Genomic DNA, 25,683 nt, shown 5'->3' on the forward strand with positions numbered 1-25,683 from the left:
GTTTAGGGTTTATCAGCAAGACATTTAACCCTCTAAGATCTAGATAAATAATTCATTCAAACTCGTTGTCTCGTCTTAAAAAATTAACATTGAAGCATATCAATGGGCGGCGTTTTAACAATTCCAAACAATGATCTAAGTTTCTTGATAGTAATCGTTATTCTATCAATTTAAATGTATCAGTAGCAAACGTATACTTCAAATAACAATAACACTTCGATATATATGTTACGAAATATATCTTCGTACTTCCTGAATAGATGTTAAACTATGACTGTCCACTGGATTTATATTGTGTTAATTCATGTTGTTTTTGGTGAGTATTGGTCACTATTTATTTGATAGTTTATTCATGAATGTTCCTTTAATTTGTCCTCTAGATTGAGATATAATTAATTTAACTTAAGTATTTAAGAAAAGTTTCCAAGAAATTTTTGCCTATTTCTTGTCAGTCGACCTCACGTTTTTGTATATTGTACTACTATTAGAACAATAGCATTCAAAAATTGATAACGGTACTCATCTCTTTTGTTTGCTTTACTTAATTCATAGTCAACTCATACAGTGTCCATGTTGAAACCTCTCTGGAACAATCTTCCGACGGTACCATGTTGGAACCAGTTTTCAAATGTGTTGTTGACCATCCGCAAAATGGGGTTATGTATGACGTTCAGTGGTTCATTGGTAATGACTTGATACCTAAAGCTGGGTCATATAATGTAACAAATCAAACTATGAACACCTCTTCTTTGAAGACAGACCACTGGGCCGATAACTACAGCTTGAACTTTAACGTAAGTATAGGGAGTCAGAGGATTAGTTCATTTTAACTTAGGTTTTCAATGGAAGAAAACTAAATACAATGTAGCATGCATCTTTTATGATAACTTGTACTTTTTAACCGGCTTTTCCAACGGATAAATCCGGTTATTAAATTGGTGAAAATGGAGGGCAGGCGGGTGGGCGGGCGGCTGCCAAAGGGTACCCTCATTGTACAGATAACTCCTCCTACAGTTTTCAAGATATGAAGTTGTTCTTTTGAAGATCGATTGTATATATATCAGAGGTGTACATATAACTAGGATTTTGATTTCTGATAATTGATGAAAAAAATACCAGCTTTTGAACTTAGTCATTTTTTGGCAAAATATTGCATATAGGGTACCCTTATTGTACGGATAACTCCTCCTACAGTTTTCAAGATAGAAAGTTGTTCTTTTGCAGATCAATTGCACATATATCAGAGGTGTGCATATTGCTAGGATTTTGATTTCTGACAATTTATGAAAAAATACCAGCTTTTGAACTTAGTCAATTTTAGGCAAAATATTGCATATAGGGTACTCCATTTCACTGTATAGGGTAGGTAGTGTTTTTCAATTTAGGGTTGACATGGATTATTTTCCCGGGGGAGGGGGGTCTGAAAGATAATTTTGCTTGCCCGGGGGAGGGGGGTTCCGAGGTCCCCGGTTTGCTGTTACATTGACAGCTTTTCACTTGTTTCTTATTGCATGTACAATTTACCAATACTACAAAATTCTTGCAGGTGTCTTGTTCTGTCACTATTAAAAATGCAACATCTGGAAACACTGTTTACAACAACACAAGTTCGCCATATTTTGCAGGCATAACAGTAAGTTCAATCACGCAGGACATCAAATTAAACACTTCATCTTTATTTTTATTGTCTTTGCATTAACATTGCTGTGTTTGTTTGGTGAAGTCAGAATCTTCGGAGATAGTGGTCAAAGAAAGTGAGCAGGTAGAAATTCGTTTGACAAATTCTGTACCTCTGAGTTGTCCTACGTCACTGAACGATTCCATGAAACAAGGGAGCTGCAAGTTGCCAGTGAATATATGGACAACAGCGGAGAAGTATCGGGAGAGGTGCAGAAACGGACTGTTAATGGAAGATCTTCTCATAGACAGCCTGCAATGTGCAGTGACGTTTGAATTCAATGAATCTGGGAATTCCAGCATTGTTTTCAATGTTACTGGTTATACTGATGGGATGATCAATTATCAAAACAGAACAAGTCGTATCCATTTTAACGTGTCTAATTATCACTATGACAGACACGGAATCTGGAGGAATATCAGCATCCCTGAAATAAAGGTATGTCGATTCCAACTCTATTTTGATAATAAAAGATATATTTTTCCTACATTTTTTTTCGTACGAAATAATGTCCAAAAAATCATGTAAATTGAAGGCGACAGTAGTGGACAGGGATTATCTGGTGGACTGGAAGCTGTGTACGTCATACAACGACCCCCACATGACAACGTTTGATGGCAAGACCTGGGAGAATCACAGACCGGGCGAGTTCGTCATGTACAGACACCAACACCTACCTTATTCTGTAAATGTCCAGTTATAATATTGAAACATACGTACAGTGCATCCTCATTAATTCGGACACAAATATTTCGGACATATCACCTTCTGGACTAAATTCATCATTCATGAGCAAGTTTTGAAATGTACATTTGTAGTAAAACATTCTTCATTATTTTCATCAAGATGTTTCTTATTTATTTGGAACAAAAGTGCACATGTATCTGATGAACAAGGATCCGTTATAAATAGATGGGTAGTTAAACAAGGACGATTTGTTGAATAGCATTATGCAATCTTTTTTAAAATACAATTTAGAATAAAAAGAAATGATCTAAATATTTTTATTTTACATATGAATATCTAAAATTTTAGTGAAGATATTATGTAAACATTTTCGCTCTGGTTTTTTTTTTTTCAGGTCAATGTCTTGTTTTCTTCGTGTGTTGCTGGATACGCAACATGTAATTGCGGGGTTGCTGTCAGAAGCAACCTCAGTCTCTATGTGGTCAGGACATGCGCACAGGTTTCCTCTACACAAACAGAACTCCTTACCTTTCCATATGAAAACCTAACTCTCAACAGAACAACCGATTTGCATGTGTCCAAGTTAGGGCGTCTATATGAGGTAATAAAATATTAACCCAGAAGTTATATCAACTTTTTAAAAAACCTGAAAGATAAAAAAAAAAATTAAAAACCGTTAAATTCCAGGCCACATTTCCGACCGGAACCAAGGTTTCGTTTGATTTGTCGTATGATGATACGTGGATAAGTAGTGTCCGGGTCCGCGCCTCAGTTTCTGACATTGATGCTACTGAGGGCTTGTGTGGGCTGATTAATGGAGACCAAAGCGATGATTTCATTCCTAAACAAGAAAACAACTCTACAGACGAACAGACATTTCTTTTGTCTTGGAGGTAAATAAAAGAAATTTTAGATAATATATAATTAAGCGACAATTCATATGCATTTACCATTTTGATGTTGTATTTTTAATTTCACTATTTACAGGGTGCCCTTGAAATCCAACGAGAGCTTATTTTCCAAACAACCGAAACTATCGCCGAAGTACGTATACAGATTAATATAGATAATCTGAAATGTATATATGTTTTAGAACTCCCTTAGTAGCCTTTTTTTAACCTCATATTTCTCTAAAAGTTTAAATAGGAGGGAGTATGAAATGTACAGTCTATGTACAAGTATACCAAACGACACAAGCTCTGAAGTCGTCCTTAACACTTCCGTACCCAGCATGCTTTGTACTGAGGACAACTCCATAACAACTAATCTGTCCTTGCTGTCGGACAAGACAACAGAGGCGGGGTTTACGGAGGATCTCTCATACGATCCAAACTATAGCGAGACGGACACACCCCAGGTAAAACCTTCATCATTTGGAACTGCATGTTTGATGTAATCGAACACCTATAAGATATAATCGTTAATATATAGAATATTAGATCTAATCACAAACCTTTAGAACTATATGTATAGTGATATATGTATGATGGTAAACCTTAAGAAGTTCAACTATATGTTTAGTAAAATGTAATGGCAAACCTTTAGAACTACGATGTATATCCACAGTAAGATTAAATCGAAAAGCTTTTATGAACTATACAGGCACGTAGAGTCGTCGTTTTTGATAGTGGGGGGGGGGGGGGCGTAGTATATCTATAACTTCAATTTAACTTTAATATCACTCCTAATTTCCTTATTTTCATATCAATTTTTTACATACTCCCCAAAAAGTGGGGGCCGACTCCATAATAATTCAATTTTTCATATGTAAATTTAAAAAAAGTGAGAGGGGGGGGGGCAGGCCCCCCTGATGCTACGTGCATGCTATATGTACTATAAGATGTAATCGTGAACCTTTAGAACTACAAATGTAATAGTAAAGCTGTAATCTTAACATGTTAAGGAGGGTGCTACATGAGCTTGACTGCATTCACTAGGTGTCTGTCTGGCGGAATGGCTGGACTGAGAGTACTGCACGGACGTTCTGTCAGAACTCCTTTAACACTGACCTCGCGGTCAACGAGTGTCAGACGTTGACAAAAATCGAATCAAGTTCCTACATCGAAAGTTGCATTGCAGATATTAAAGTAGGTCAATTTTGGTTATAGAAGTTTTCCAAAAATTCATTTTTGATTTCCTTAACTTGCAATACTTCCTTGGAATATTGAACATGTATTCATTTGAAAATTTTGCCGAAAAATCTATGACATAATTCCTGCACGTGTATAAGTTTTTCTTTTTCTCTTTATTACTCTTCAGCTGTCAGGAAACACTACATACCTTCAGGACACTATGAATACCTTCAAAGGTGCTTGTTACCAGGAAGTGACGCATGATGAAGTGTATTACGTCAATAGGACAACGGATGGTCGGTTTCTCGCTGACATTATTTTCTCTGTTCTCTGTCCTCGAGATTGTTCAGGAAATGGAAATTGTACAAACGGTAACTTTATGGAAAGAAAGGAGAGAGGGTAATTGCAAGAGTAGCCGAGACTGTTTATGAAGAGAGCGACAACTGTAATAAATAATTATTTATCATAAGCTCTATTACTAGACGCAAGCTCCATTGATTTGGCTCATTTGAAATAGCAGTTTAGCTTATTTCTTGTATGTGTTTGTCTCTCAAGGTGAATATTTTATGTAAATGTAACCATAATGAATAAAGTATGCATAATGGCATATATTGACAAAAATTTCGTAAAACTTGTCAAGGTACTACTCTGTTCAAAATTTAGAAGAGTACAGTGAAATAAAACAGAAAATATATACATATTTTACAGGTAATTGCAATTGTTTTTCGGGATTCATCGGCAGTGATTGTTCCATCCAACTGTCCTCTCCCCTCGAGGGGTTCCGTCTGCCATTCGACGGTTTATGCGACTCCTCTGCACCAGGATCTTGTCAGACATTTTTTGTCATTGGCTTTTTCCATTCAGATGTCATTTTTGTGAAGTTATCCATTTTTGTCGTAAGTTTATTTATTACATTGCAAAATGTCAACAGATGTTAAAAACAGATGGTCACGGTTTTGGTCAACATTTTCCCCGTATATAATGTTTACAGTGCTTCAGTAAGGCATTTATAATAGTTAACCGAAATCGGTAAGTTATAAGCGAGGAACAGAACTCGCAATAATTTGTTATGTAAATAAAGCTAATGCGATGTTTTTGTTTACATTGGTTCAATATACCGTGAAAATTCTTTTTCAAACTGATTTTTCTATCTGCAAATTTGTTCAAAATTTGAGTTTCAGCCACGGAGTAATGAGCCAGATACAGATCTCACAATTCTTTGTTATATAAACAAAGCTCTGATCATGTTTTTGTTTACATTTTGAATGTTGAAAAGAAATTTTCAGGTTTAGAACTAAAATGAAGGTCTCAAACATAAGGAACTGTTTATTGGTGTTCAAAACGAATTAGCAAATAAAAAATTTAGCTTGAAAAAGAATTTTTTTCATAGAAATGCATTATTCAAGCATTGTAAACAGTCAAAATAGAAAAAATTTAAAATTTGACCAAAATCGTGACAATGCCCTTTCAAGGGACTTGATACGATTTGCGCTCAAAATTGTCAAATTTAATTTTTCCAGTTTTGATGTGTAATATGTTTAATATGGGTAGTTTTCATGCTTTGTCGGAATTTAAAAGTAAAAATCAAGATACAAGCAAGTTACAGAGTATGAAATTTTTTGTTTTGTAAACAAAGCTAAATCTTGTTATTGTTTACATATGTGCTGTATTGGTATAAGTTTCAGTTAAATGGTGCTTTCTGTTGTTCATGATGTTATTTATGAACACTGTGAATCAGTTTCTTTTTTGTCAGGGGTCATTTTGTCAAAGAAATAGTAATTCCCTTACTTTACATTATATTTGTAAACAAGTATAAGACTCAAGCTTTGTTTACATAACAATGATATATTTCCTCTGTATTTTGCATGTAACTTGACTTATAACATTCAAATTATTTTTCAATTATTTAAAATGCACAAGTAAACTATTTAATAATGGTAATAAAATATAAAATGTTGGTGTCAAATCACGTCTAAGTCCCTTTTAATAAGCCTACATCTAAGTTAACCAAGTACACCTCTGTAAATTTAAGGAAAAAAAATTTTTACTCTAGATTTTTACCAACAACTCGGTCATCAACACCTCAGAGTCTTTCACCCATGCTACATATCATCACTACAATCTGATAGCCCTTGACATTTCTTTGGACAGTCTGGGGAATAATACCGGGGCTGCGATTGGCTGTTACGTCACTCTGAGTTATGACGGATCGACCTATGGAGATCCCCAAAGTTTGTTGATATATGACAAAGACATGTATGATTGCAACAGAGAAACTCTTGAATGTATTTCAAAAGCGGTATGTTGATTATAGTTTAGTTCGATTTAAGAAGATACCTTCTCCCTTAGGGGGTTAACGAAATGTTACAATAGCTAAGTTATTGTTCAGTTCTGAAAATTTCAACTTAAAGTATTGAATACGAAATTAGAATAAATGTATAGACAGCTTAAAATACAAATATAAGCCATTTTGAAGAGTCTAAAATCCATACTTGTTGTTGTAGCAAGAAGAAAAAGAGCCGAGTGACTCTGGTAATTTGCAAATAAAATTCATTTTACTGATATTAAATAATTACATGTATATAGATAATCGAGATAGCTTTGCTAGTATTCACAAAATATTTTACTTATTCATTATATATAGCATATGCAATCTGTAACGCTTACAATAAATTATTTTACAAACTTCAAATTCTGTAATTTTGTCCCATCAATACATGTTATTCTTTTTTACTAAAATAAACTCGAGGATGGTTAGACGAAGTGCAGAATGATGGCGATAAAGAAGAAATAAATATCTGTATATAGCGCTTTGTTCTTTCCCTTTCAGATAATCTAGTTTTGATAGCAATATTGGTAACGGTTATGTCTGTTGTTCTCTCTGCAATAACAGCCTTCCTAATTTTGAAAAAATACAAAAGGTATAGTATAATCGCGCTGAATTTAATAGGAAATTGGTTGTATTTATTTTGTGGGATGACTTTTGGAATAAATCTTTTCCTAACAGTTTCCCGTGCTTTGTCAAAAAATCGATGATAACAAGCCCTCCTCCGCGACAACATTCCATCATACCCCACAGTAAAACGAAAAAGAATAAGATGCCAGAAATGGACGACTCCATTATCTCAAGTCACCCACCTATGCAGCATAATATGGGTCAGGACCGGAGGCGGAAGCCATCGATCAGTTTCCTGTCCAGTGCTCAGTATCCACAGAGTCCTCCGACCAGTCATTTACAGCACAACACGAGGCCACACAGAATCCCCCCTCTGTTACCCCCTCTGGAACCGTGCATTATTTCCCAGCTACCAAGGCGTCAGGAACTCAATTCAAACAAACGCTTCTCACCCTACAAATCTTGAAGATTTGTGCATTGACTATATGTTTTGATTATTACTAGTATTCTTTGGTGTTATTAATAAAGCAGTGAATGTATCTTAGGGGATGCGGATGGATCTGGATGCGAAATGAACCTCGCTTGTCTGACTTTGTTTCTCGTCGGTGCAATGACAATATTTCCGATACATTTCTTTGTCAAAAGTTATTGAGATTGCCTATATTTTCATATCTCATGTCTTTCTTTGAATTCATAACGGATTTTGGAAGTTACTTTGCATAAAATAGCGATCGCGATGTAACTTGGATGTAAGAGCCATTTCACATAATTAAGACATTTGTGATTTTACCGAAGATTATCTATTAATCTTTGTTAATTTTAACCGAATATCAAAAAACTTTTTTGAAGTACTTAAGTATTCTATATTTCTATAAAATCCACGTTATTATTGTTTGTCTAATAAAGCTGATTTGATTAGATTTTTTGGTTATTGTTTCTCAGTTGAGCAAAAAAGGAAATTGAAGCTGTCGGCTGCCTTCACAAACTGTGAAAAAACTGTCAAAATGATTTCTTCAAATATAATATGTAAATTCAATTATATTTTTGTTTTATGTTTATTTTACTTAGATTTGTTTTGATACACATTTTGTTTGTTTTGCCTCCTGAATGAACTGAATATAATGTAGAACTGTTTACCTACTGATACCTTACTCAAATTCATTGCATACTTGTCAATTCAAAAATACTCAGCTAAGACAGTAGAACTCTACGTACGTGCCCTTTCATTCAATCATAAACTTAAGGCACAACACGACACTACAAAGTCTTTTCTTGTATCCAAAGCAATCGAAGGCCTGAAACGCAGCAAGGGCAAGACAGTCGACACCCGAGGTCCAATCACTCGTCCCCTCCTGAGACAATTAATTTCATCCCTCCCAACCGTCTGTTCCTCACAATACGAGGCCACGCTATTCACCGCCGCCTTTTCATTGGCTTATTTTGGCCTACTTAGGGTAGGGGAATTCACAACCACTAACAAATCACCATCCACTCATTGTTTAATACTTCAAAACGTAACAGTTCATAGTCATCAGTCCAATTTGAGGCTCACTATACCTCACTCTAAGACAGACCAAACAGGCAAATCTTCCACACTAATCATTTCTAGAGAGTCTGAGAAGGCCTTGTGTCCTATTCAGGCCATCTTAAATTACAGTAACATTCGCCCCCATTCAGCCCCTACTGCTCCTTTTTTCATCCACGCCGACTCCAAGCCACTCACAAGATACCAATTTAACTCAGTTCTTCAGAAAGCGCTCTCCACCATAAGTCACCAAGGGCACTTCAGTACGCATAGTTTCAGAATTAGGAGAGCAACTGATATGGCAGCACAGGGGGTCCCAGATCAAATAATCAAAACCTCAGGCAGGTGGAGGTCGCAAGTTTTTTCCTCTTATGTTAGATTGTAGGTATAGGGTGGAATTTATTACCTTTATTGCATCTAAAAAATTATTAGCTTCCACTAATCCAAGCAAAGTTTTTCAGGCACCCTGAAAAACATTTGGATAGTTGGATCATCAATCCCTTTCTGGGCCGGAGAACTGGCAGCCACCCAACCTGGTGGCAGGAACCTTAACCTTTCCGCCAGAGTTAAATGGCATACAATAAGGGGACTGCAGTGGCACCAACTCGATCCCCATATTCTGCAATTGTTAAAAAACTCTCCACCCCCAGAATTTTTAGTCGTCCATCTTGGTTCCAACGACCTAACCACACAAGGTTTGACCAGTAAAAAACTTATCAAGGAAATTGAGTGTGCTCTTTTAAGATACAATGCGCTAATGCCTGAAACCACATTGGTATGGTCAGCTATTCTCCCTCGCCTCTACTGGCATGGGGCGCCACTTAATTCGGGGAAAAAAATTGAAAAGAAAAGAAAAACAATCAATAGGAAAGTTCGATCAATTGTATTAGATTTGGGAGGGATGGTTATTTCACACCGAAACATCCTAGCAAAGTTTACGCAATTATTTAGACATGACGGCACACACCTGTCTCGAACAGGAAATGAATTGTACCTCAAAAATTTGGAGGGGGGCTTGTTAGCATTCTTATCAAACACTGCCAGGGAATTCTCGTAAGACGTTTTTGTTTGACTATCAATCTTACAGGAGGGAAGTGAAATTGTTTTTCTTTTCTTGTTTTGGGTACATGTGACTGCGTGTAGGACTGTTATTCTTTGGGTAATGGAGAACATCATATCAATGTTCGTGGCGGGTCCTGGGGGACCTAATGGGAGGTCTTTTCGGGACATGTCTGGCCCGTGCGTTTTCCCCCATCTGTCAATTAGGCGGAGGGCTGGTATACATGTGTTGGGAAATCGTCATCCCATGTGCTAATGATTGGGGTTCACAAGTATCACGCCATACTTGGGACCCCCTCCACCTCCTAACAAAGGGGGGAGGCTCACCTGGTGTACTCAAGGTTAGCAAGTACGAGTATATACCAGGGAGCAATCACCGGAAAACCGGGTAAACAGTCATGTCTCGAGTCATCCCTGTCCACATGTCATTCATCAAGCATGGGACATCTCTGGCACTTGTGATCAACACAAGGCCCCCGTCTTGCCCGTTGTGCACCTTTTTGCGTGTTGGTATTTCGGTGGACCCCCAGACCTTTCCATAGCCGAGCAAGGACAGTGTGGCCTTTCGCCAATACCCATGGACTTTGTGGTTAACATGTTTGTGTTTTGACATAGTCACTCATCTGTGTATTGATTCTGTGTTGGCAAATAATAAATTGTGAACTGTTGCATATCTTGTTCTGTATTCAATAATAGCAAACAAGCAAAGCTCTGGGATAACGTTCTGTTGGAACATGGGTGCAACTGCATAAATAGCAAGATCACTGATGGTCAGGCAAAATACATGTATCATTGCTATCGCGTATTATGACTGTTCAATTAATGTAGAACTGTTTATAACAGTTAGGTGGCAACATACTTTGTAAAAGTTACGCACTTTGTGTAAATATTTTTTTCAAAGTTCGTTTAGAAGGTACATCAATATTATTTATTATCGACACTCTACGCATTTTACAAAAAAATGATATGTATAAAACAGGAAGAATGTCTCCCATCCATCAGCCTTTAAACTCTATGCAGGAAAATATTTGCCCCGTTTTCTTTTCATCCCTTTCGTCCTCGTTGACAGTGGATGAATTTAAGACTGGGCGAACTCCAATGTCTCAATTTAATTAAAGCTCTTTTAGCACAACTGTATTTGGGCGAAGCCATTTGCAAGTGTAGAATGGCGAAAATGAACCTGTATACAGTATTCAGCAAACTGAAGTAAACGTAAAAGAACGAAAAGGGAGATTTAGGCTTTGCTGTAAATAATGTACAGTGGTATTTTAAAAAAAAAGGGAGCTGACCGAACAATAATTTTTCCCATGGTAGATAAATATCGTTAATGTCATAACACATTCACCATCGTCTCCAATTTAAGCCAAAATAATCACAATAATAGTCTTTATTCAAAAGACAAAAAATATATATGTACGCATGATAACTTTTATTGTTTGAAATGCATTTTTTTCGTATGATATGTTTAATTTTGTTTAATACTCACTTTTATCATCGCACATTACACACAGTGGTCGATCGTGCAGTGACAGCGTGGACTCCAGAAAACGTGGCGTCTATAAACAACACTTGTTACTTTCTTGGATTTCCTATCCAAGATGTAGTAAGGGCGAGGTTTAGAGTACAGAGTATCCAATAATATCTGATACCATTTAATCTTTAAATAACTTTAATTTTGATTGAATTTATTTTAAAGAAAATGAAAGACATTTTCATAACTGTATATAATGTAAATTTTCAGTCAACAAATTTCACGAACATTCATAAGTTTTTTACAAATTGGGCATTGATTTTAAAAACATAACAAAAAAGAGAGCGCGTCAAAATGACGTCCCTCCATCAATGACAACGTCAAATTGGAATGAGTACAATTCCTCGCAACGACCACTGTACGGATCAAGTTTTCTTAAATCGTCTCACTATATAGAGAAAATTTTGCCTGTTGAGTTGTTTTTTCTCCAGGGTATTTTTATTTTATAATTTATACAACCATATATGGAGTCTGTGTTTGAAAATACACTTTTAAAACAGAAGATGTCTGTTCTCTTGTCCGATTCATCTTGATAAACCAAAGAAATATGATGCAATTCTGCGACATCGAAATTCTATAAAAAGCACGTTTTTCTCCTACATGTTTTTGTGGGAAAATATTAAACAATTTTACTTTTTTGAGTCATAATTTGTAGTTTTAGTCGAGCATTACTAAATTTATATGAATTTCAAATGGTATCAGATATTCTGGGACATCACAAGATGGCGATATAAATGTTTTGTTAACTGTTTATATCGTTCGATTGGGTTGTATATCGTCGTAGCTCAGTGGTTAGAGTATTGGGCTTCTGAACCGCAGATCATGAGTTCAAATCTGTCTGGAGCTTTTGTTCATGTTTTCGAAAATGTAATTTTTCATCGAAAGTTGCACATTTTTTGCCTATTTGACTTAAATACTTCTTATCCATTATGATATCTATCATAATCAAGTAATACTCTGCTGATTTGAGAAAATATTTCAAGGTGTAGTGAGCCACCTTAAGACAAGGGTATGTTACGCTACCTCGGATATTTGAAGTTCCAACACTTTGGACCTGGCTTTGTGCATGCTCATCGTCCAATCATACGGCCCGGAGTCCGCATTACTCTCTCCTATCCTTAGCTAATTGATCACATCAAGAACCCATTTTGAATAATGTGCGTTAAAAATGAAGTCAACTGCGATGGAATTATCAACCTCAACCTTCAACAAAGCTTACATCGCACTAGTTTTCTCAAACAACTACGGCAAGAAAAGAGATGATGGTCTACTGTACATTTTAACCGTAGTGTGGGACAATGATGCTTAGGGTATTCAAAAAATAACAAAATCAAATGTTGATGTTAAAATTTAATATACATTCTGTATATCGTATAATAAACAGTTGTAACTACAAAAGTATAAACAGTTCAAAAGTAAAAAAATATATATCATTTGCCATTAAAACAAGAGGCGCGTGGGCTTTAACGGTCACCTGAGTATAATAAAGCCATTTTAAACAAGAGGCCCAGGAGGCACATCACTCACCTGAGCAACAATAGCCATAACTCTGATTCAATCAACATAACAGTATCAAAATCAAAATATCTTGACAACTAAGTACAGTAGATCTTGCTCAAAAAGTTTTTAAAAAATTCTGCCGATTTTTATCTACATACTTTTATGGTAAGTACCCATCACCTTTTGTTGTTTTAGCATTTGTAAGAAAGTTTTTCTCTATTCCTATATAAAAATCACCCCCTCCTCCCACTTTGTGGCCCCACTTTTCTCTAGGAAATCATGATTTGATAAAACTTTAATCTGCAAAACCTGTGCTTTCACACATGTTTCTGCTTTTGGACTGAATGCTTTTCCAGAAGATTTTTCTCTATATCAAAAATTTACCCCCGCCCCCACCCCATATGTGGCCCCATCATACAACGGGGGTCATGATTTGAACAAACTTGAATCTACACTACCTGATAATGCTTACAAACAAGTTTAAGCTTTTTGGGCAAATGGTTTTTGAGAAAATTTTTTAAAATTTTCTCAAAATATTCCTAGGCAAAAATTTGACCCCGCATTGTGGCCCCACCAAACCCCTGCCCCTTGGGCCATGCATTTTACAAGATTTGTACAGATTTTTACTAACTCAACATCTTATTTAGTCTGCTATATGCCAAGAAATAAAGAAGAGAATTTTGAAAATCTGAATCAATTTTCCCAGTTCTTCCCATTATTTATGGCCATGATGTTAAGAATCATTAATTTTTCAATTTTTGTTTCCCCCTCATCTACAGATCCTTCACCAAACTTGGTTAAGACTGGCCTCGTATTTTATGAGAATAACCTAAAATACTCATAAGTTTGCGACAGATGAACGACAACCAACAGACAAAAAGGCATAGCAATAGGTCACCTGAGTGACTCAGGTAACCTGAAAACTATCTTTAAAAATCAGATCATTCTTCATGATTTACGTATTCAATACAAAAAGGCTACTTGGCCAAAAGATTGTCAGAAAACTTGAAACAATAAAGTATTTTAAATAACAAATAAGAGTTTTTAACCACATAATGCTTATAAATTCTGTTCTGTTTGTTTATCAGCTGTTACTGATATCAATTTCCCTGCGTTTCGTGGTATGCTGTTTGTCCTATAACAATGGTTAACAAGTATTGATGATGTGATGCATGTAAGCACTATATATCAATGGAAAAAGACCAAACTATATATTAATGGACAATTGTGAAAGTTCAACAATGAGCATGTAATTGACAATCTAATTAGTCTTCTAAATTGAACACATTAGTATGAGCAGACCAAGAAATCTGCCAAAATCTTTACCCTTTACACTGATAAACATGTGGAAGCCTTTAATTTTGCTTACTGCATCTCTAAAATACTGGCACGATAAGTCGATCACAGCTAACATCATGACATCATTCCAAACACATCATAAGGGTCATAGTCATCCACTAGTGATGTCCTGAAGCCCATCGCTGCCTCTTCACTATCTTCCTCCTCTTCACTATCTTCTTCACTCTCTTGGTATTTAACGTCTACAGCTGCCCCTTTAGGCTTCTTCATGTCTTTAGGGAATTTCTTTATTTTTTCTGTTTATGTGAAAATGTGATTTAACCAAGTTGAACCAAATTTCCAAAGGTTATAAAATACTAATATATTAACAAAAACTATTGTCACAAAATTTGAGAAAATGGGGTAAATGTCTGACTTTCTTTATAAGTGTCAGTCATTTTTGCTATTTAAAAAGATTCTACTGGCAAATAATGCTAGATATAAAGTTTGCATATTGTATTTTTGTGATGTGAAAGTGGTCATGAAAAAAGCAAAGATTATATCAAGGTGAAAATAAATTATGTTTCTTTATTCTTGTTATTTAACGTTACACTGCGGTCTGCCCTTACTTTTCTTTAGAACAAATGGATTGTCTTCATCTGAGACATCTTCCTCTGATGAGCTGCCAGCAAACTTGTCATAGTTTATTCTGATATTGGGAAACTAAAACAACAGAAAAACATCCAAATGAATTAAGTGCAACGGTAAGAAACTGAAATTGTGTGAAAATATACTGACTACATGTATATATGTAAAATGCATGTACTACTCAACTACAATTAAATACAGTACTATTTATATACATATAAAAATTTAAAAATTGGGGGTTAGATAATCTGCTCTTTCTCAAAAAAAAACTTATTTGGATGTCATTGATACATTAAGATCATTTGGCCTAAAAAAACAAGATATCTGTGAGCCGATGCTCACTAGTGATACCCCTGCTCCGATGTGAATATCAAAATAAGCAAATTCGACATTTAACAGTAAGTTGGCATCCGATTTGGTACAAAAATATATCCCACAATATGGCATGCCTTAACAAATAGTGTGTTAAAATTTCAAGCATCTGCAATAAATAGTTGCTGAGAAATCTTCTATGGAAATTTGTTTGAAAATTTAGGCTAAAAATGCTGAGAAATCTTCCACGGAAATTTGTTTATAAATTTAGGCTATAAATAAATAAAGTAGTCATTTAATATGAAGTTGACATCCAATTGGTACAAAAATATATACCACGATATGACATGCCTAAACAAATAGTGTTTTAAAATTTCAAGCATCTGCAATAAACAGTTGCTGAGAAAAATGTGACAGAAATTTTTGTTACGGACGGACAGACAGACAGACACACAAGGGTAAAACAGTATCCTTCGGAGCAGGGGGTATATATATGCTTTGACATTTCCTTTATACTGAAACTTGTGACCAATGCAGGCCATGTAAAATTTCATTTCTTAATTAAATGACATTCTGATTCAAAAATGCATACATTGATTCATATAATAAACAGAATGCCAGTACATGTACACGTACCTTTGTCTTCTCTTTGAGGAGGCGTGGCCAAGTCCCTGGCTCCTCTTTCTTCAGCTTGACTTGAACCTCTGACCGATTAACCGACACATAACAACCACTTGGGACAATTTTACTGTATAGTTCATACATTGCCTCGTATAAAGTATCTTCCACAACAGTTCTATAAAACATATACAAATAAATTCAAAGAAATGCAGAAAGAAATCATTATAAATAAGACATTCAATATTTTTGTAATAGCTGTAAAATCAATTGACATCCTCATATCTTCCTCACCTGAACATGAAACTGTTAGGAGTGAGTTTTACAGGAGCGTCTCTTGCTCGCGGTACTTGAATCTCCAGGATGACATTGCGTTTGTTCTGGATCCAATTTATGTTTGGAACCAACCTATGAAATGGTCAACAAACATCTATCTTTGTCAAATGAGTTGAACAAGAAGAAGAATGCCAGACTTTTTTAAACCCATTTTATAAAATGAAGACCCTTTCTTTTTATCAGTGTTTCTCATCAACCATAATTCACAAATAATGACAACTACTTCTTCTATAATGAAAACCCTTTCCTGTATGCATGTGTTACTGTGCACCGATATCGATGATATTACAATGTTAGATTTTGTAAGCAGGTACAGGTTTCACTATCACCCCCTCCCAGTCTAGTTAAAGTGACTTCACCAATAACCCCCCTCCCAGTCTAGTGATAGTGACTTCACCAATAATCCCCCTCCCAGTCTAGTGGTGGTGACCTACCTTTGGTGCGGGGCCCCTGCCCTGCGTGGGTGGATGGGCTGGTTGTTGAGGGCCCTGGAGATGGGGACCTGCACCACCAGGTGGTTCATCAGCCACTCACATCTCCTGCACGTCTCCACACTCAACCTCTCTTGCTTGATGGCCCTAACACACAAAATGTCATGTTCATTTTCAATCATCCAACAATAAAACCATACAAATACAGTTTTTTTATGTATATGTCATTGTGCTTCAAGACTTTGGTGTAAATCATGAACATGTTTGTCAATTATTTGATGAATTAAATAACTTTTTTGACATTTAAAAATTGTTGCAATAAATCCTTAAGTTTGATACAATGTCCTTTGAGGATTAAAAATAAACCTTGAATTGGGTTGAGGTGTTGAAGGGGGAGGGGGTTAAGAAATATAACCTACCTTTTCAGAATAACCACAACTCCTTGTTCCAGCAGAAATGTCTTCTTCTTTCGGTTCTCCTTGCATAAATTTTCACAGTATCGCACTCCACTTGCAATGCACTAAAAAAAAGTCCACCAATTAAGTAAGAAAAACACCACAATTTGATGCAGTGGTATAAAAAAAAATTCAATTAACACTCCTAAATATGTAAAGTTAGGGAGAACTGGTTAAATGTAAGTAAATTAGTGCCCTGGAAAAACCACCTTCCATGATCTTTACCAGTAAGTATCACAATCAACCTCAACTCTATATCCTAAGCTAGTTCAACTTTTTTTTTAATATAATTATGATACTGTTTTGCGACTACTTCTCGCCAGTGCATTGTTACATCATTTCTTGTATATAATTTTATGTGTTTTAAACTGCATAGGTAAAAATGGTACTCAGCTAGAACATGCATGGTTGCATGCCAGTATAATTTCATACTTTTAAGGTTACTAGAACTTTCATTACATCAAATATTTAATTGAAATCAATATAAATAAATTCAATTATTTCAGAAATCAAATGCATGCAGCCAAAAAATAATAGTCAGATGTCAAGAAATTCAATTACTGTCATTTGGTCTGAATATTCTTAATTTTTATTTCTAACCATAGTGTGAAAATTAATTTATTGCACTTTCAGAGCCCCTTGAATACCTGCAACAGCCCTAATTGATAATTGAACAGAGCTGGAAATGGGGCAGACAAACAATACACAGTTGTCTCCACGCTCAAAACAAAGCCTAGCACTCCCCCAAGACAATGAATGTTGCTTCACCTGTTAACCTGGCCCTTTGTTTACCTGTTGATCCCCGACTGTGTGATTACAGCACTCAACAGGTGAACAAACATCTTACCTGTAAATCCCACACAAATGACCCCTATTCTAAGAAACTCAATGTGGTGATAATTGCAGTAATTAACTTCAGGAGGTAAATAGCCCCTATACAAAGCCTATCAAAATTGCTATTTATTTTGAGTGCTTTTATACAAATCCCAAAAACAATTCTGATTTCTTCTTTTGTTATATCTTCATATGGGTCCTTCACATGGAATAAATAACTCCATTTATTACTCCCCCTTTACCCTGAATTTAAATTAAGTCCCTTGGATTTGATCTCTATCAGTGCAGTATTTTAACTCTTAAGCAGTGCTTGGAAGTGAGTGAAGCCGGGTTCAGGACTACTTATAATGGAACACACTTCAGGATGGCTCAGTCTTGGTCCCAACCCTGAGGTGAACACACTACCCTACCCTCAGACAAACTGGAACTCTCCCACACACACATGGACACAATGGAGAATGCCAAACAACTGAAGGCCTTGCTGTGTATCCATGATGAGGCAATCAGCAAAATTCAACATTTAGGTAGGAAAAGTCTTATACGTGTATTTTTTAAAGAATACAGAACTTAATTTCATGGTAGGCTTAAAAGTCAGGGAAAATTAATTAGATCTTTGTAAATAATATAAGGAACTTTGTGGCTTTCTTAAAGAACTATTTGTATAAAGCAAAACCTGTTGAAAAGTCTGTATAATTCGATATCAACATATCTCTCTTTGAGAGTATAAAGATTTTGTAAGGAGGTTTTATAATTGAAGCAAATTGTCCTGAATCAAAGGCAAGGACAAAGCATATTTAAGAATTAGATGAATTTTTTTTTAAATCAAGACTTGTAAATTTGGAATGTATGTTACACAAAAAGGATAAGTTTTTCCAAAAAATTATTTGATGAATTGTCAACCAATTCCCTTGTATGAAAACTGAAGCTATCAGAACCAATACTTTTAACTTTAATTATTGTATTTTCTATGTAAACCCTGGTAAAATGAAGTGGATATAACTTCAAGCTGAAATAGGTTGCATGACTTTTATTAGTGACCTGTAGGTTATTCTGGTTGAGGACACAGAATTCATATGGCAACCTTTTTCTGTTTAATTCAGAAAGCATTCAAAAGGAACTTGACCAGAGATTGTTCCAGGCCTCAGTGACTGGGCAGAATGAATTCCAGCGCCAATACCTACTGCGACTCTCAGTGATTGAGGGATACCAGTACATGGTCAAGTGTTACAGGAGGAAGGTCTGGTCCAGGGTTCTGGAGTTGTCTAACCTGATCCTCCAGACTTCCCCTGGGGAGGCAGTGACCGTTCTCCCAGAGTCCCCTACCAGAAGACTGGTCATTGATAGAATGGCCCAACCAGAGACTGAGAACTTCTGTCAGATGTACAGAAGTCAGTGAATAATCGCAGGAACCCAAGCATTACAGGCCATTAACTGTGATATGGAGTTGTTTGACACTTGCTTGAAAATGCATAAGGCTGTGCTAATGTAAAATTGTGCTTAACTTTCTGAACAAAAAATCCATGGGACATAGAACTTACTATGAGAGCAAAAATCTAAAGACCTTTACTCAATGATCCACCATGTTAATATAGTGATTAGAAATATAAAACTTTAAACACTGTGATTTATACAACACAACGTGCCAAATAAATTTTGTTCCAGAAAAAGATTTCTCTTGAGTTATTTTGTAACTATGGTCATATTAGAGTACACTGTGAACTCACCACATCATCTTTGAAGAACGAATCCATCTTGGAAACAACAACTTTGGCAAGTTTTTCATTGTGAAGTGGTTCTTGTTTTCTTTAGGAAGAAAAAAATGTGTTTTAGGTATACTGAAGTGTTAACATACATGCATCGTTAATAAACAATCTGAAGGGTCATTTAATCTAACTCAAGACCTTTTAATAAACATAATTTTCAAATACAATAATGTTCACAATTTCATAGATATCATTTCCTATGTCACTAAAAAGATTGTTTCTCCATCATAATCAGTTTAGCATTGAAAACATTTTCTGTATCACATCACATCCTAATTGTGAAGTAAAATATTTTACATGTTAAGAATTGAAACATGTATTTATATTCATTGACAGGTAGAATATGAATGTTTCAGTATCAGACAAGATTTGCCATTATATGTACTACTTTACTGCACAGATTTTAAAGACCTGTGGTGTTAAAATGAGTCATAAGTGAATTTTAAAGCAACTGTTTTATTGTCCTAAGAGTTTGGCCAATTTGACCTATAAAAGTTTAGTTGACATCTTCTATTAGAGTCATTAATTAAATGTACCATTATATTACAGTTTCTCTTCTCCAAAGTACATACCGTATTTTCCCGACGAATGTCGATGCAGACGACTAGTCAAATTGCTCATTTTTAGCAAAAATTTTAACAAAATCCTACTTAAAGTCGATTCAGATGATACGTCGATCTTATCACTTCAAAATGGCGTGTAAAACTGCAGTAACATTATTAGTGAATGATGCCATGATGTCCCCGATATTGCTACCAATTATTATTAATGATTAAAAATTAAACAATTACACCTTGTACTTATGCATCATATTTTCAAATACCGGTGTCATATAATATTTTGATACCGCGAAATATTGAACCCGGGTTCAATATATTATGCGATATTATGAACCCGGGTTCAAAATATCACTGCGATATATTGAACCCCCCCATAAAAAATTGAACCCCGGGTTCAAAATATTATGGTCGTGATATTTTGAAACCCTCTCGAATTTTCATTGCTCTTGGAGAGGGGGTTCAAAATATTATGGCCGCGATATATTGAACCCCCTCCCTTTTTCCAATTCCCATTGGAGAGGGGGTTCAAAATATTATGGCTGCGATATATTGAACCCCCTACCTATTTCCAATTCCCTTTGGGGAGGGGGTTCAAAATATTATGGCTGCGATATTTTGAACCCCCCTCCATTTTTTATTGCTATTGGAGAGGGGGTTCAAAATATTATGGCTGCGATATATTGAACCCCCTACTGTTTCCAATTTCCTTTGGAGAGGGGGTTCAAAATATTATGGCTGCGATATATTGAACCCCCTACCTATTTCCATTGGAGAGGGGGTTCAAAATATTATGGCTGCGATATTTTGAACCCCTCTCCATTTTTTATTGCCATTGGAGAGGGGGTTCAAAATATTATGGCTGCGAAAATTGAACCCCCTACTGTTTCCAATTTCCTTTGGAGAGGGGGTTCAAAATATTATGGCTGCGATATATTGAACCCCCTACTGTTTCCAATTTCCTTTGGAGAGGGGGTTCAAAATATTATGGCTGTGATATATTGAACCCCCTACTGTTTCCAATTCCTATTGGAGAGGGGGTTCAAAATATTATGGCTGCGATATATTGAACCCCCTACCTATTTCCAATTTCCTTCGGAGAGGGGGTTCAAAATACAATGACTGCGATATTTTGAACCCCCCTCCATTTTTTTTTGCTATTGGAGAGGGGGTTCAAAATATTATTGTTTCCAATTCCCTTTGTAGAGGGGGTTCAAAATATTATGGCTGCGATATATTGAACCCCCTACTGTTTCCAATTTCCTTTGGAGAGGGGGTTCAAAATATTATGGCTGCGATATATTGAACCCCCTACCTATTTCCATTGGAGAGGGGGTTCAAAATATTATGGCTGCGATATTTTGAACCCCTCTCCATTTTTTATTGCCATTGGAGAGGGGGTTCAAAATATTATGGCTGCGAAAATTGAACCCCCTACTGTTTCCAATTTCCTTTGGAGAGGGGGTTCTAAATATTATGGCTGCGATATATTGAACCCCCTACTGTTTCCAATTTCCTTTGGAGAGGGGGTTCAAAATATTATGGCTGTGATATATTGAACCCCCTACTGTTTCCAATTCCTATTGGAGAGGGGGTTCAAAATATTATGGCTGCGATATATTGAACCCCCTACCTATTTCCAATTTCCTTCGGAGAGGGGGTTCAAAATATAATGACTGCGATATTTTGAACCCCCCTCCATTTTTTTTTGCTATTGGAGAGGGGGTTCAAAATATTATTGTTTCCAATTCCCTTTGTAGAGGGGGTTCAAAATATTATGGCTGCGATATATTGAACCCCCTACCTATTTCCAATTTCCATTGGAGAGGGGGTTCAAAATATTATGGCTGCAATATATTGAACCCCCTGCCTATTTCCAATTCCCTTTGGAGAGGGGGTTCAAAATATAAATTATGGCTGCGATATTTTGAACCCCTCTCCATTTTTTATTGCTATTGGAGAGGGGGTCCAAAATATTATGGCCGCGATAATTTGAACCCCCCTTAATTTTTCATTGCTATTGGAGAAGGGGTTCAAATATTCCCTTTGGAGAGGGGGTTCAAAATATCATGGCTGCGATATATATGGGAATTGGAAATAGGTAGGGGGTTCAATACATGTATATTGCAGCCATTACATTTTGAACCCCCTCTCCAAAATCAATGAAAAATAGAGGGAATTCAAAATATCACGGCCATAATATTTTGAACCCCTCTCCAAAAGCAATGAAAAATAGAGGGGGGTTCAAAATATCGCAGCCATAATATTTTGAACCCCTCCCCAAAGGCAATTGGAAATAGGTAGGGGGTTCAATATATCGCAGCCATAATATTTTGAACCCCCTCTCCAATGGGAATTGAAAATAGGTAGGGGGTTCAATATATCGCAGCCATCATATTTTGAACCCCCTCTCCAAAAGCAATGAAAAATAGAGGGGGGTTCAAAATATCGCTGCCATAATATTTTGAACCCCCTCTCCAATGGGAATTGGAAAAATAGAGGGGGTTCAAAATATTGTGGCCATAATATTTTGAACCCCCTCTCCAATAGCAATGAAAAATAGAGGGGGGTTCGAAATATCATGGCCATAATATTTTGAACCCCCTCTCCAATGGGAATTGGAAAAATAGAGGGGGTTCAAAATATTGTGGCCATAATATTTTGAACCCCCTCTCCAATAGCAATGAAAAATAGAGGGGGGTTCAAAATATCGCGGCCATAATATTTTGAACCCCCTATCCAATGGGAATTTGAAAAAGGTAGGGGGTTCAATATATCTCAGCCATAATATTTTGAACCCCCTCTACAATAGCAATGAAAAATAGAGGGGGGTTCGAAATATCGCGGCCATAATATTTTGAACCCCCTCTCCAATGGGAATTGGAAAAATAGAGGGGGGTTCAAAATATCGCGGCCATAATATTTTGAACCCCCTCTCCAATAGCAATGAAAAAAAAAGGGGGGTTCAAAATATCGCGGCCATAATATTTTGAACCCCCTATCCAATGGGAATTGGAAAAAGGTAGGGGGTTCAATATATCGCAGCCATAATATTTTGAACCCCCTCTCCAATACCAATGAAAAATAGAGGGGGGTTCAAAATATCGCGGCCATAAAATATTGAACCTGGGTTCAATATTTTATGGGGGGGTTCAATATATCACAGCGATATTTTGAACCCGGGTTCAATATATCGCGGGGTTCAAAATATTATATGACACCGGCAACATATACAAAGTTGCCTGCATTGTAAACAATTCCAGATATCGTGTGATGTGCAAAACAGCATTTGACAGCATTTTTTAATAACTGTTATTATTATGTATTCTAGTGTTAACAGATGGGTGAAAATGATAATTATTAAAGATGAACAATGAATTCAACAACATAATTTTCAAGCACACAGCCAACTCAAGATGATTAAAACCAAGATTTTTAATACTATTTTTAACATTTTTCTGACCTCAAGCCTTAGACAAGTCGATCAAGACGATAAGTCGGGTGCTCTGCTTAAAAGAAAAAAAATACTAATTGTCGGAAAAATACGGTATATCTTTTTTAAGCATAAGCTCTTTCTATCCTCTGTTAGCTAGACACTTTTAAGCATATTGGTGCAGATACAGCAATCAAAGAGACCTTTATGTACATAATATTATTTTTCTGTAAATCCTACCCATTTTTATCCACTAGTGTCACAAGAAACTCCAGGAGAGCTCGGCAAGCCTCGAGGTCGGTGGTGCGTTCCAGTGATGCCGCAATTAAATGACAGACTTTGAAGTGGTACACAATATCAGAAGCACTGCAAACAAATAAATAAAACAAAAATATGTAAACACTGAAGAATACATTCTGAAAAAAAAAGGACTCTAGGAATGTTCTACCCTACTAAAAATGCAGGAGCAAGCAAGAATGACCATTGCTATATGGCTCTACCGTTGTGCTAATCATCATGCAAGACCACTCTAACCAGTCAAGTTTTACAATATGTGTTTCATTTACAAAGCTGTATAAGAGGGGCTGTGGGTAGCTGTAGCATCATTAAAGCCCGAGCTTGTTCAGAGTCTGACTATTATCTACATTAGTGACAGAGAGACTACAGAGAGACTACAGAGAGAGTGAAGCCGGCCCCGTCAGCGTTCACACTTACCACTTCTTGGTAGAGACAGGTAGTTGTGAACGTGATTGTGTTATAACATTGATGACTGAATCTTGTTGTCCCGGAAGACGGACGTGGTTTTTCCGGTATCGGCACATACTAAACAAATTTGTAAAAAAAAACAATCCTTTATCAAAAGAAGAGAGAAGGAAATGATGAGGAAGCGATGAGCTATGATGAGAAAATGAAGTTTCGGAAATTTGCAATGATCTGTTAGAGCCGGAAATGAGTGCAGGTAGCTACTGCAGTGCCTGGTAACCAACCCAAAGCAGGCCGAGGGTAGGGCATGTATCAATTTACTGTGTAAACACAATCAACTTCACAATGCCTTGTCCTGAATTGTACAGTATTATTATCTTGTACAGATGAGGACTGTCTTGGGAATTTGGACTCTTATTCCCTGTCAGCTAATAGCATGCAATGTTGAAATTTGTTAGCATTGTAAAAATTTCATAAAATGACTTCATTTCCGTATTTTGTTTCAGAAAATACTCAAAAAATGAAAGTATAAAATTGACCAGCAAGTTTAAAAGTTCATAGTATTTTGATATGTATCAAATAGTCACACAATTACATATCTCTAAGTCTGGTCCATTTCTACCTACACAAACAAAACTGGAATAAAATTTGTTGTTACGCAGTAGTTTCTTAACAATCAATGATCCTCAGCTATGTTCAATAAATCTAAATTATACTAATCGGAACATTTCCAAATGTACCATAAATCTGCCTTTTATATAGACAAATTTTAATTAGTCTTGTAGTGTAAATATCAGCTTTTCAACGACCTGCTTGGCTTAGTGGCTCCGCAGAGACCAACTACACAAAGTACAGGAGTTTCAGCCATCGATGCAACGGTACAATCCTCTTTTAAAAGATTGATCAAAGCTTGTATATTTATTCCATTATATCCACTGTAGCCAAAATTGCAATAACTTCGTAAAATGCATGGATACTATAACTAAATTCTTTTTATTTTATTTCATTTATAAAGTTTGAAGGATAAAATTTTTGTGATGAAAAAAAAATACTTTGAGGCTGAGGATTGGAGAACCTTAAATGGGTTAATTAAAAGATGAATATGCAAAAGAGACACAACAACACAAATCAAAATACAAATTAATCATGAATATCAATATATTAGAGGGGTTATCAAAATGTTCTTGGAATGACTCTATCGAATCATCATTGGTAAAGCTAGGGTGAAGTTTAGCATCCATTTAAACTGACACAAGAAAACATTTTGATGACAATCAATTAATTTTTTTACAACTGACTGGGAATTTTCTTGTTTTTTTAATATGGATTTGATTAACAAACATCTGTTTTGATAACCTAAACCACTCA

The 25,683-nt window shown here is 36.0% G+C and overlaps 3 protein-coding genes across 5 annotated transcripts in view; 2 read left to right on the plus strand and 1 right to left on the minus strand.

Annotated features, from left to right (window-relative positions):
- Positions 1–173: 173 nt before the first annotated feature.
- On the plus strand, positions 174–8,348 carry LOC128190482 (von Willebrand factor D and EGF domain-containing protein-like). Of its 2 annotated transcripts, XM_052862556.1 has the most exons (16): positions 174–316; positions 553–794; positions 1,547–1,633; positions 1,724–2,116; positions 2,214–2,363; positions 2,760–2,966; positions 3,053–3,258; positions 3,353–3,409; positions 3,503–3,722; positions 4,303–4,452; positions 4,625–4,808; positions 5,146–5,333; positions 6,491–6,736; positions 6,942–6,969; positions 7,268–7,358; positions 7,445–8,348. In XM_052862556.1, exons 1-16 carry the CDS (start codon positions 271–273, stop codon positions 7,797–7,799), a joined length of 2,850 nt encoding a protein of 949 aa, XP_052718516.1. In that variant the 5' UTR covers positions 174–270; the 3' UTR covers positions 7,800–8,348. The 2 variants fall into 2 exon arrangements, with proteins under 2 accessions (XP_052718516.1, XP_052718517.1); XM_052862557.1 differs by lacking the exon at positions 174–316 and having other exon boundaries at positions 776–794; positions 1,728–2,116; positions 7,445–8,346.
- Positions 8,349–12,785: 4,437 nt separating this feature from the next.
- LOC128188220 (uncharacterized) overlaps positions 12,786–25,683 on the minus strand; it is a 33,904-nt gene continuing 21,006 nt past the window's right edge. The window contains exons 44-52 of one of the 2 annotated variants that reach the window (XM_052859135.1): positions 24,328–24,435; positions 23,854–23,979; positions 19,585–19,663; positions 16,991–17,091; positions 16,575–16,718; positions 16,099–16,212; positions 15,823–15,982; positions 14,856–14,949; positions 12,786–14,543 (exon numbers count right to left, since the gene is read on the minus strand). In XM_052859135.1, the coding sequence (XP_052715095.1) occupies positions 14,362–14,543; positions 14,856–14,949; positions 15,823–15,982; positions 16,099–16,212; positions 16,575–16,718; positions 16,991–17,091; positions 19,585–19,663; positions 23,854–23,979; positions 24,328–24,435 (1,108 nt within the window). In that variant the 3' untranslated portion in view covers positions 12,786–14,361. The remainder of the gene's footprint in view (positions 14,544–14,855; positions 14,950–15,822; positions 15,983–16,098; positions 16,213–16,574; positions 16,719–16,990; positions 17,092–19,584; positions 19,664–23,853; positions 23,980–24,327; positions 24,436–25,683) is intronic. The other variant, XM_052859137.1, reaches the window with a different exon arrangement.
- Positions 17,828–19,529, plus strand: LOC128188221 (uncharacterized). The gene is made up of 2 exons (XM_052859138.1): positions 17,828–18,384; positions 18,961–19,529. Exons 1-2 carry the CDS (start codon positions 18,303–18,305, stop codon positions 19,254–19,256), a joined length of 378 nt encoding a protein of 125 aa, XP_052715098.1. The 5' UTR covers positions 17,828–18,302; the 3' UTR covers positions 19,257–19,529.

This window comes from Crassostrea angulata, chromosome 6 (assembly GCF_025612915.1).
Source record: "Crassostrea angulata isolate pt1a10 chromosome 6, ASM2561291v2, whole genome shotgun sequence".
NCBI classification, from domain to species: domain Eukaryota; kingdom Metazoa; phylum Mollusca; class Bivalvia; order Ostreida; family Ostreidae; genus Magallana; species Magallana angulata.

Excerpts from the sequence above, each read along its gene's own strand:
- LOC128190482 (XM_052862556.1), top strand. The coding sequence starts at position 271 with ATGACTGTCCACTGGATTTATATTGTGTTAATTCATGTTGTTTTTG. Across the intron at positions 317-552 it reads GTTAATTCATGTTGTTTTTG|TCAACTCATACAGTGTCCAT; the intron begins GTGAGTATTGGT and ends CTTAATTCATAG. Across the intron at positions 2,364-2,759 it reads ACCAACACCTACCTTATTCT|GTCAATGTCTTGTTTTCTTC; the intron begins GTAAATGTCCAG and ends TTTTTTTTTCAG.
- LOC128188221 (XM_052859138.1), top strand. The coding sequence starts at position 18,303 with ATGGACACAATGGAGAATGCCAAACAACTGAAGGCCTTGCTGTGTATC. Across the intron at positions 18,385-18,960 it reads CAGCAAAATTCAACATTTAG|AAAGCATTCAAAAGGAACTT; the intron begins GTAGGAAAAGTC and ends TGTTTAATTCAG.